Here is an 11,825-nt window from a genome sequence, read left to right as displayed (position 1 = left end):
TAGTAACAGTCATTTAATGAGACAGATGGTAGCTATACTTGTGAACATAGCATAGTGTATAAGCTTGTCAATCTGCTAAATTATATGCCTGAAATTAATGTAATATTGTGTCAAATATACTCAAATTCTTTTTAAAACTAGTTTTTTTTTACCTGAAAATAAGTTAAATACAATTTTTGTAAATGTTTGTAAGTAAGTTAAATATAATATTGGGCTGTAATTTCCCAAGAGCCTTTTTGATGAACACTTTTTATATTTCCAGAAATTTCTGCAGGGCATTTTTCATATCTTTGTTCCTAAGACTGTATATCACCGGATTAAGGAGTGGGGTCACAACAGAATAAAACAGAGTCACAATCTTCTGTGTTCCAGCTTCATGCTCAGATGTTGGGCTCCCATACATGACCAGTACTGAGCCATAGAACAGTGAAACCACGGCCAGATGAGACCCACAGGTGGAGAAAGCCTTTCTTTTCCCAGCGGCTGAAGGGACTTTCAACACTGCTCTTAGGACCAGAGCATAGGATCCCATGATGAAGAGAAAGGGAATAACGAGGGGCAGAGGACTTAAAGTGGAGAAGATAGTCTCTACCACAGGAACTTTTTTGCAGGTGAGTGTTAGAAGAGGACCTGGATCACAGAGGAAGTGGTCAATAATCCTGGATCCACAGAAGGACATTTGTGAGATGATGATGATGGGAATCAAGAACCAGAGGAAACCAAATACCCAGCAGCTTACCACAAGATTGGTGCAGAGACGTCCAGTCATAATGGTTGGATAGTGTAGAGGTTGGCAGATGGCAAGGTACCGATCAAATGCCATAATAGCCAAGAAAAAGCATTCTGTAGAACCCAAGGAGAAGAAAAAGTAGAACTGGAGAAAGCACCCAGAGAAGGAGATGACCTTGGTGTCAGAGAGGAAGTTGGCTAACATGTTGGGGACAGTGGAGGTGACATACCAGATCTCTAGGAAGGAGAAGTTGGCGAGCAAGATGTACATGGGGGTGTGGAGTCTCTGATCCCAGCTCACAGCACAGATGATGGACCCATTGCCCATGAGGGTCAGGAGGTAGGCAACAGAGAAGAGCACAAAGAGGAGGATCTGCCCCTCCCTGGAGCAAGGGAAGCCCAGGAGGATGAAGCCAGTGATGGTGCTGGAGGTGTTGGGGGTGTTGGAGATATTCATGTATCTGGGAGCTGTAAAAAAAAAAAAAAAAAAAAAACCCCATCAAATTATTGAATGACTGTAAAGACACATGAGGCCCCAGATTATATTTAAACAATTTTGGGAAAGAAAATAAAGACATGTATGTTAATAGTTACCTTTTCTCTTTGAAATTGAAATAATTGACCTGGGTTGCTTTTTATTCTCATTCACATTTTCATTGTGGAATCAAGAAAACTTTGGTTAGAATTGATACGGTCTTGAAGGAGAGTGTTATAGAGGTGTTTTAAGGTTATATTAGACCTTATGCTTAATAGAGTTTCTGTCTACCTACTTACCTACCTACATATCCTTTCAAAAATGGAATTTTTTCATTTTTAAAAGAGGTGACATCATTGCAGTTGTGGCAGAAACTGAGTCAAACTCGTTAGTTATGTTACACAAACTCAGAACTTTTTGAATGACTTCTTTTACATGACTTGAAACTGGCCTTATTTAAAACTAAATGATTAACTTATTAATTTAATAATATACGCCAATTTCATGTGTAAAACAGTCAAGCCAACTGGAGGAATTAATCTTAGATTCTGTTGTGTTAAAACAACAATTGTAGTCATCCAGTTGACCAAGGTGAAAGAATTGTTAATGGCCCATGTTGAAACAAGTCTGTGCTTACCTGAAAAAGAGATACGAATTTGCCTACTCTACAGTTATAGATAGAATTCTATTCCAGCAGTGCAAGTTATGGATGTTATTGATAACATGGAATTCTAAATAGCAGTGGATTTGTAGGGGATGCAGAGCTAAAATTTTACTCCATCTCCTAGAAACTACTGGGGAGCATCTCAAGACAGAGTGGCTTTTAAGGGATGAATATACACATAATGCCTTTCTTTTATTCTAAATGAGTAAGAGTACTTTTGTTGAACAATCATGCCTCAGGACTTGGAATCACTTCGAATCCTCTGTAAATAAGTATATAAATGAGCAACATAAAGAAAGTTGTGTCCCTCACTGCTTCTTTTTTAGTGTTAAATCCATAGTTCGCTTTTTGAAATTTGCCAAGAGACCCAGGGAGCCTAATAATTTCTTACTAGGAGTAGTCAAGTTCTGGAAATCTGTAGGGTCAAGAGCAAAAGGTGGCACAGCCAGCTGACACCCCATCTCAAGAATTAGGTGTGGACACTTAGAGTGTTGTGTTGGAAGAAGAATGCAATTGTGTTGGGTGGTGATGAGACTGGGGAGTTATAACACAATAAATATTCTTTTAAAACACTTCTGCATCATTTTAAACTCAGGACCCCTTGATTCCAATGCCATGGGGGATTCTTGGAGCCGATAAGATCTCTACAGATCTGCTTCTATTTAATGTATATAAACTAGTATAGGGCTTAATGGACCCTGCTTTTGGTGGGGTGAAAGTAGGCTAGATTCTGGTATCCGCACTATGAAATTTAACTTTCTGGAAGTCTTTTCCTTTTCTGCTTTTTTTTTTTAAAACCCACTAACATGTTTTCTTTTTTTAATTTTTTTAAATGTTTGTTTATTTTTGAGAGAGACAGAGACATAATGTGAGTGGGTTAGGGGCAGAGAGAGAGGGAGACCCAGAATCCGAAGCAGGCTCCAGGCTCCGAGCTGTCAGCACAGAGCCTGTCGCAGGGTTCGAACTCAGGAGCTGTGAGATCATGACTTGAGCTGAAGTCAGACGCTCAATCAACTGAGCCACCCAGGTGCCCCTCTGCTTTTTTTTTTAAATATGAAATTTATTCTCAAATTGGTTTCCATACAACACCCAGTGCTCATCCCAACAGGTGCCCTCCTCAATACCCATCACCCACCCACCCCTCCCTCCCACCCCCCATAAACCCTCAGTTTGTTCTCACTTTTTAGGAGTCTCTTATGTTTTGGCTCCCTCCCTCTCTAACCATTTTTTTTCCTTCCCCTCCCCCATGGTCTTCTGTTAAGTTTCTCAGGATCCACATAGGAGTGAAAACATATGGAATCTGTTCTTCTCTGTATGACTTATTTCACTTAGCATCACACTCTCCAGTTCCATCCACGTTGCTACAAATGACCATATTTCATTCTTTCTCATTGCAATGTAGTATTCCATTGTGTATATAAACCACAATTTCTTTATCCATTCATCAATTGATGGACATTTAGGCTCTTTCCATAATTTGGCGATTGTTGAGAGTGCTGCTATAAACACTGGGGTACAAGTGCCCCTATGCCTCAGTACTCCTGTATCCCTTGGGTAAATTCCTAGCAGTGCTACTGCTGGGTCATAGGGTATATCTATTTTTAATTTTTGGAGGAACCTCCACACTGTTTTCCAGAGTGACTGTACCAGTTTGCATTCCCACCAACAGTGCAAGAGGGTTCCCGTTTCTCCACATCCTCGCCAGCATCTATAGTCTCCTGTTTTGTTCATTTTAGCCATTCTGACTGGCATGAGGTGATATCTGAGTGTGGTTTTGATTTGTATTTCCCTGATGAGGAGCGACGTTGAGCATCTTTTCATGTGCCTGTTGGCCATCTGGATGTCTTCTTTAGAGAAGTATCTATTCATGTTTTCTGCCCATTTCTTCACTTGATTGTTTGTTTTTCAGGTGTGGAGTTTGGTGAGTTCTTTATACATTTTGGATACTAGCCCTTTGTCTGATGTGTCATTTGCAAATATCTTTTCCCATTCCATCGGTTGCCTTTTAGTTTTGTTGACTGTTTCCTTTGCTGTGCAGAAGCTTTTTATCTTCACGAGGTCCCAATAGTTCATTTTTGCTTCTAATTCCCTTGCCTTTGGGGATGTGTCAAGTAAGAAATTGCTACGGCTGAGGTCAGAGAGGTTTTTTTCCTGCTTTCTCCTCTAGGGTTTTGATGGTTTCCTGTCTCACATTCAGGTCCTTTATCCATTTTGAGTTTATTTTTGCGAATGATATAAGAAAGTGGTTTAGTTTCATCCTTCTGCATGTTGCTGTCCAGTTCTCCCAGCACCATTTGTTAAAGAGACTGTCTTGTTTCCATTGGATATTCTTTCCTGCTTTGTCAAAGATGAGTTGGCCATACATTTGTGGGTCTAGTTCTGAGGTTTCTATTCTATTCCATTGGTCTATGTGTCTGTTTTTGTGCCAATACCATGCTGTCTTGATGATTACAGCTTTGTAGTAGAGGTTAAAGTCTGGGATTGTGATGCCTCCTGCTTTGGTCTTCTTCAAAATTACTTGGGCTATTCAGGGGCTTTTGTGGTTCCATACAAATTTTAGGATTGCTTGTTCTAGCTTCGAGAAGAATGCTGGTGCAATTTTGATTGGGATTGCATTGAATGTGTAGATAGCTTTGGGTAGTATTGACATTTTAACAATCTTTATTCTTCCAGTCCATGAGCATGGAATGTTTTTCCATTTCTTTATATCTTCTTCAATTTCCTTCATAAGCTTTCTATAGTTTTCAGCATTGCCTTTTAAACTTAGTTGTTAAAAAGCAGATGTTTCAGCATCTGCTTTTAAACTTAGTTGTTTAGGGGCCCAACAAATTTCTGAGACCACATATTTATCTTTTATAAAAGGGAGTTGGAAACAGACAACTGAAGTGTTTAATGGGGTGCCTGGGTGGCTCAGTTGGTTGAGCGGCCGACTTGGCTCAGGTCATGATCTTGCAGTTTGTGAGTTCGAGCCCCGCATCAGGCTCTGTGCCAACAGCTTGGAGCCTGGAGCCTGCTTCGGAATCTGTGTCTCCTTCCCTCTCTGCCTGTCCCCCACTTGTGCTCTGTCTCTGTCTCTCAAAGATAAATAAATAAATAAATGTAAAAAAAATTTTTTTTAAAGAAGTGCTTAACATTTTTATTTATTTTTTTACTTTTATTTATTTTATTTTTTTTTAATATATGAAATTTATTGTCAAATTGGTTTCCATACACCCAGTGCTCATCCCAAAAGGTGCCCTCCTCAATACCCATCACCCACCCTCCCCTCCTCCCACCCCCCATCAACCCTCAGTTTGTTCTCAGTTTTTAACAGTCTCTTATGCTTTGGCTCTCTCCCACTCTAACCTCTTTTTTTTTTTTTCTTCCCCTCCCCCGCGGGTTTCTGTTAAGTTTCTCAGGATCCACATAAGAGTGAAACCATATGGTATCTGTCTTTCTCTGTATGGCTTATGTCACTTAGCATCACTCTCCAGTTCCATCCACGTTGCTACAAAAGGCCATATTTCATTCTTTCTCATTGCCACGTAGTATTCCATTGTGTATATAAACCACAATTTCTTTATCCATTCATCAGTTGATGGACATTTAGGCTCTTTCCATAATTTGACAATAGCCAAATTAACATTTTTAAAAAGTTGTTCTGTACCAGCTCCACTCGTGGTTAAGGACATTAAGCATTTAGCCTTTTTTGCAGTATACCTGGAAGTGTGTTTTCAAAGTTATATGGAGTCACATGAGCCCGCTAATTGCTCAAAAATAAAAACAAAGACACACAGGAAGCATTCTGCTATGTGTAAAGGTCCTTGGTGGATTCTGAAAAATATTGTCCAAAAGTCTAGTACCAATGCAGAGCAAGGTAACTTAATTATGATCAACTAAAAACAAATGTTACTAATAATTAGTATTTTTGACCAGGGCTGATTTGCTAGTATTTATGAAATTTCATTTTAGGAGTAAGCTTCTGCTCAACAATCTAATAATTGGCCCCTTGGATTAAATGTTTAAGAACTCTTTTTTTTTTCCCCTGATGGAACTTACTTCAGTGTAGTATTTCCCCCCTTTCTTTTACCCTCATGTCTAATTATCAGCAATTTCTGTTCATTTTTCTCCAAAATAAGTCTCAGCTCCACCCACTTCTCTGTATTTCAAGCTGTCTTTTCTCCGCTGGACCACTCTGATGCTGTCCTAACTGCTTCTGGCTTCCACCATTGCCCTCTACAGCCTCCTATCCATGCCACAGCCAGAATGACTATTGGAAAAAGGTAAATCATATCAGTCCTTTTTCTTGCACACAGACTTCAATTAACTTCCCAAAGCACTTAGAATAAAATGAAAATCTCCAAACTAGGGTCTTTGATTTGCCCCTCTTAATATCCCCAACCTCATCTTGTGATACTGTTAACCAAACACACACATATATACACATTTTCTCTGTCTCTTATACTCACATATCCACACACATATATATACACTCTGTTGTGAAAAGGAGGCACACACATACTTCACTATCATAAAGACTTCAAATATAAAATAGGGTTCCACAAGCAGATGGGTTACAGGGTGTACATTATCTCCTGTGCTGATCTCCCTGGGAGATACACATCTTTGGATTATACCCACCCTAGTCATCATTTCAGTAGAGAGGGACCCATTTCTATAATGCTTTAAACTGAGGGTCAGCAAGCTTTTTCTTAAAAATTTTGGCTTGAAGGCAATATAGTCTCTATCACAACTACTCCCCTTTGCTGTTTTGTGAAAGCAGCCATAGACAATACCTAAATGAACACGTGGCTGTGTTTCAATAAAATGTTATTTATGTCCACTGAAATTTGAGTTTCATATAACTTGCATGTGTTGCAGTATTATTCATACATTGATTTTCAAATTTAAGTTAAAAATGTAAAAATTCTTAGTTCAGTGGCCATACAAACACAGGCAGCTGGCTAGATTTGGCCCATTGGTCACAGTTTGCTGACTCCTGCTCTATGTATATTTATAGGGACAGGAAGGCAAGAACCATCCATTTGACTGTGGAACAGTGGTAACTTGGTCCAACAATAATGACTTTATAAGAAAAAGAGAGGACCTATAGTGGTCAGCAGCTGGAATCAACCTCTTCTACTGAGCTAACAGACCTGTTTGGCCAGATTTCAGCTAAATTATTAAATGAGTTTACAACGCCATCAGGATTTGCCTTTTTCTCTCTGTCTCTACACACATACATACATGTGTACACACACAATTTGCATGTGCACATGATAGTTCAGAAATAGAATATTGGCCTTCTTCTAGTTAATAGAAGCAACCAAATACTTTCCTGACTCATGGTTTTCGTCCTTCAAGTTCACTCTTTATCCTAAGTGCCCAGCACAGTCTGAAGAAAATAGTATTTTGTAAATATCTGTCAAAAAGATTACCTATACTGTACAGAGAATATAGATAGATGATAGATAAATATTTACCAGCCACTTCATTTGAACTTCAAAAAAGTTGTGAGATGAAATTTTAGGAAATGAAATGTACAAGAAAGGCTCCAACTGACCTGAAACTACTAGAGCATTAGCTCAGACTTGAGAGGAATTCCTTCCAAAGGAAGCAATGTGAGATGGAATATTCTGGGTAGTAGAACATGTTCCACTCCAAACCCAGAGGTTTCGGTCTGACTGCTAAAGATAGTTATGGTCCCACAGCTCTGGATGTTGAAGTAGGAGAGATTGGGATGAAAATTCTAAATTTGGCATCACGACATAGTTGCTTAGTGGCTATAGTGGAGGTTTGTTTGTTTTTGTAAGCTTTATTTTCTTTATATGAAAGGGGAGCAAAAGCATATGATTTTTAATCACTTTTTAGTATAAAATGCTTACTCCTATTCCAAGTACAGGATAAGTACACATGCTATAAAGACTTTAATAGATCTAGAGGTGATATTTTAGTTACATTTATGTCTCAGATAAAACATCAGTTGGATAGATTTTTGCTCATACATGAAGCCAAAAGATCCAGGCCAACTACCTTTCAGGGCATTCTCTGACTTTGAGAGTCTGACAAAGCTGCCCTGGAAAACAAGAAGGGGTGAAAAATGATTCTCTATGTGCCATCATCATTTCATGCTTGACTTAACTAAATTGACAGTGGGTGAAAAAAAAGATATTTATTTTTTTAAGTTTATTTATTTATTTTGAGTGAGAGACAGAAAGTACATGCATGTGCTTGAGAGCAGGGGAGGGGCAGAGAGATAGGGAGAGAGAGAATTCTAAGCAGGCTCCACACTGCTTGCACAGAGCCCTGACATGGTGCTTGATCACACAAGCTGGGAGATCATGACCTGAACCAAAATCAAGAATTGGATGCATAACCCATTGAGCCACCCAAGTGCCCCCCTCCAAAAGATAATTCTAACAAGACTGTATTGTTACCTGCCTTTTATTACTTGGCTCCTCTGTACAGAGAGCGGCAGTGGTGTTTACCTGGCATGAGGCTTTGGTCAGTGGCAGAAGGTTTCTCCAGACTGTTTTAGAAAGTGATGTGTCGGACATAGTGCACATATGAATACACTGCTGCTGAAGTTATGTTACATATTCAGGATGCTTGGACTGAATCAATTGATGAGTCAAACAAAATAAACTACACTCTCACTTCTATTATATTTTGGAAAGATTGGATAGACCCAATCTAGGACAGCCAGGTCCTGAGATACAATGTGTAAGATGAGAGAAAGATGTTTCTCTGATACTTTACTTTTTTCCTAAAGCAGGTCTAAGAAGGCACAATGACATGAAAGGGTTATTGGTCTGCTCTCATAACAGCACATCCATCTACTTCATTTGGTTTGGACATATTGTCACACCTGTGTCATTTCTGCAAAACCCTTGAAAATAAGGACAATGTTCTCATTTATGAGTGTAATAGGCAGCTAAGCATAGTAGAAAAACAAACAACTTGAAGTAATGAGCCTAGGGTTTGAATTACAAATCATACTTTACCAACTGTGGAAACTTTCTCAGATCAATTATATAAACTATTTCCTGGTTTGTTCATCTGTAAAATGAGCTGAGTAACACTTTCACCAAATGGTTGAATGAGAGAACCTGTGGAAGAATCTTATCTACCTCCTGACACACAAAAATGCTTAGGAATTGTTAGCTCTAGAATATGTACCTGAAGCAAAGTAAAAGGGCGACTTATTTAGGGGGTAGTACCTTTTCTAGCTTTTCTAGCTCTTTTATGTTTATTTTCTCCTCCAAGCACGATTTCATTCCTCTCAAGGCGACAAAAGGGCAATCCAAACCTGAAGTTTTCTCTTACGGTGTCTGATCTTCCTGGAGAGGAGAGGTGGTCTCTTCCACAAAACCATCAAGGAGTGAAAGTGTAGAAATAGGATGATCTCTTGGTGTTTGCCAGAGGTTGGAGGGATTATAAGCAGAGCCTCCAGGGAGTGAGCCCTACCCCATGAGAATCACCTTTCTACTTCTAGAAGAAGAATGGTATCAGGAGACTGTTCTGTGCTAGTTCTTTTCTTCCCATGGGGCCTGCTTTCTCTGGAGACCCTGATGCCTTCTGCCTTTGTATTCCAATTAGCAAAAATATGGAACGCTTCATGAACTTGCGTGTCATCCTTGCTCAGGGGCCATGCTAATCTTCTCTGTATCGTTCCGATTTTAGTATATGTGCTGCCGAAGCGAGCACTCTGCCTTTGTATTCCAGTAGAGTAGAAAATATTACCTTTTCCAGCCACAAACTTCTCAGGGATGACAAGAGGTCTAGTCAATCTCCAAACTACTTGGAGCACCTGCCAGCTGCCCAAGGGAAAGTCTATCAAAGTAACATGGGGTATGGTGGCTGTATGAAGGAAGCCACTCACTGGGCCTCTGCTGAGTGTTGTCAATCATGGGTTTTAGGGACAGAGCCTCTTCTGATTTTCCAGAAATGAGAGATGGGGGAAAGTGTGATGAGATCTCAGGCACAGAGGGCTGCGCAGTTACAGCAGGAATCAATCTTCTTGGCTCCTACCTAGTTTCTTCATAGATCTTTCCCTTTCTTGTTTATGGTTGGGCTCTGTGAGCCTCAAGCAGCTGAGTCTCAGGGCACAGTTCCCAGGTCCAAGAGAGGCCAGAGCAGGGCAGTTCATAGTTCCACTCCAGCAGGTGCACCTAGGGGTTGGGCTTTATGCCTTCCTCATCTCTGATGGGGTGCAGCTCTTTTAGCACAACTCATTCTCCCTGTTTCCAACTATGGAAGGAGTTTCATCTTAAAGACTTCTTAGGGACACCTGGGTGGTTCAGTCAGTTAAGCCTCTGACTTCATCTCAGGTCATGATCTTGTGGTCCATGGGTTCAAGCCCTGTGTTGGGCTCTGTGCTGACAGCTCAGAGCCTGGAACCTGCTTTGGATCTGTGTCTCCCTCTCTCTCTGCCCCTCCCCTGCTTGCACTCTCTTTCTCTCTCTCAAAATAGATAAACATTAAAAAATTAAAAAAAAAAAGACTTAGTTCATTTCATTTCCATGTTTGAACAGCTTTGATGTTTCTCTCAGTCCACAACACAGGATTCAAAATTGGCAAATCAGGACACCTGCTGTTCAGTTTGAGCCCATCATTATTATTACTATTATTGTTGTTATATTCCTTTTCCTCACCATTTCCTATAGATGTCCTTGTGTCATGGTCACATCAATCTACTTAGGCACTCAATGGAAGATCATATATTTTCATGGAGTGAATAATTTTATCCTCTGAAAAGTAGACAGAAGCATTGCATTAACGACTAGCAGTAGGGGAGTTAAGCCCTGTGGGGTGAGGGACACAGAGAGATTAATTTACTCATATAGATGAAGAGAACTAATTTATTGAAATGTCCTCTTTATATTCCTTTTCTTTTTTTGTTAGCCTCTCCTCTAATTGTTCCCCTCAGCCCAGATATTTTCTCACAGAATTATTGGAGGTGGTATTAGTATAATGTAATGGAGATCATTGGTTTCTTGTCCATATTGTCTCCATATTTCCTCCTTTTTTTCACTTCAGCATAACTGCCAACATCCACATTTATTTCCCAATTTTTTTTTCTTGACTGGGAAACCAGCTTTGCCTGCCCATTCTTTATTCTTCCAGGCAGGAAGTTCTATAGTTAATGACCTCTGCACTCACCAGAAGCCCTCAACTATAGACAGATGACAGTTGGGGCATCAATATTCCAGCTTCCTCAATCATATAGTGGGATAACTCTGGGATGTCTACTTGGCTACTTTGGGGTTCTCCAGAGGGATTATCTCATTACCCACAGTGGTAGCTGGCTTGACAATGTACCTTTTGTTGGAATACTTCCCTTCCTTTTTTCACTTTTCCCTGTCAATGTTCCCTTCATTAACCAAATGAGCTACCTGCCCTGGAATCCTTGTCTCAGGATTTATTTCTGGAGACATCAACAAAGACATAGGGGCAGGTACATTATAGCCCTACTACCATTTGTAGCAATGTTTAGATGAACAAATTTGTTTCAGGTTTCAAACAACCCAGTCAAACATTTTTTCCAAATAAACTTTTTACAAGTTAAATGCTGTGAGATGGGTGCTATTTTTTAATGTTTTCTTTAAAACTATTATGTACTTTGTTTGGAAAGGTGAATTATGAAATTCTACTCTTCAAATTCACCTATAAATATGTAATCTACACTTATTCTCCATATGACTCACTCTACAACTTTTTTGGAGAAAGAGCAAACCACTTTTGCCTTACCTAATTCTGTCATCTCCTTTTCACTGGTCATAGTAGCTGGACAAGATTAGATTATGGGCATGTTTTCTGTTTTTCTTTTTTTTCTTTCCTTTTTAAAATTTTATTTATTTTTTTGGGAGAGTGCAAACAGTGGAAGGGCAGAGAGGGAGGACAGAGAATCTGAAGCAGGCTCTGTGCTCTCAGACTGACAGCAGTGAGCCCAATGTGGGGCTCCATCTCATGAACTGC

At 39.7% G+C, this 11,825-nt stretch overlaps 1 protein-coding gene and 1 non-coding gene across 2 annotated transcripts; both read right to left on the bottom strand.

The window, feature by feature from the left end:
* Positions 1-250: 250 nt before the first annotated feature.
* On the bottom strand, positions 251-1,201 carry LOC102960852 (olfactory receptor 11G2-like). Its single transcript, XM_007091385.2, has one exon. The coding sequence runs from the start codon at positions 1,184-1,186 to the stop codon at positions 251-253; it is 936 nt and encodes a 311-aa protein (XP_007091447.1). The 5' UTR covers positions 1,187-1,201.
* Positions 1,202-9,447: 8,246 nt separating this feature from the next.
* LOC122239782 lies at positions 9,448-9,554 on the bottom strand. Its single transcript, XR_006219165.1, has one exon. It is a non-coding gene; the product is annotated as a U6 spliceosomal RNA (small nuclear RNA).
* Between the last annotated feature and the right edge of the window lie 2,271 nt (positions 9,555-11,825).

Source organism: Panthera tigris, chromosome B3, assembly GCF_018350195.1.
Source record: "Panthera tigris isolate Pti1 chromosome B3, P.tigris_Pti1_mat1.1, whole genome shotgun sequence".
In the NCBI taxonomy this organism is placed as follows: Eukaryota; Metazoa; Chordata; class Mammalia; order Carnivora; family Felidae; genus Panthera; species Panthera tigris.
This window is presented reverse-complemented; position numbering and strand designations above follow the sequence as displayed.

Bases quoted from the DNA above. Each gene is read 5' to 3' on its own strand.
- LOC102960852 (XM_007091385.2), bottom strand. From the start codon at position 1,186: ATGAATATCTCCAACACCCCCAACACCTCCAGCACCATCACTGGCTTC.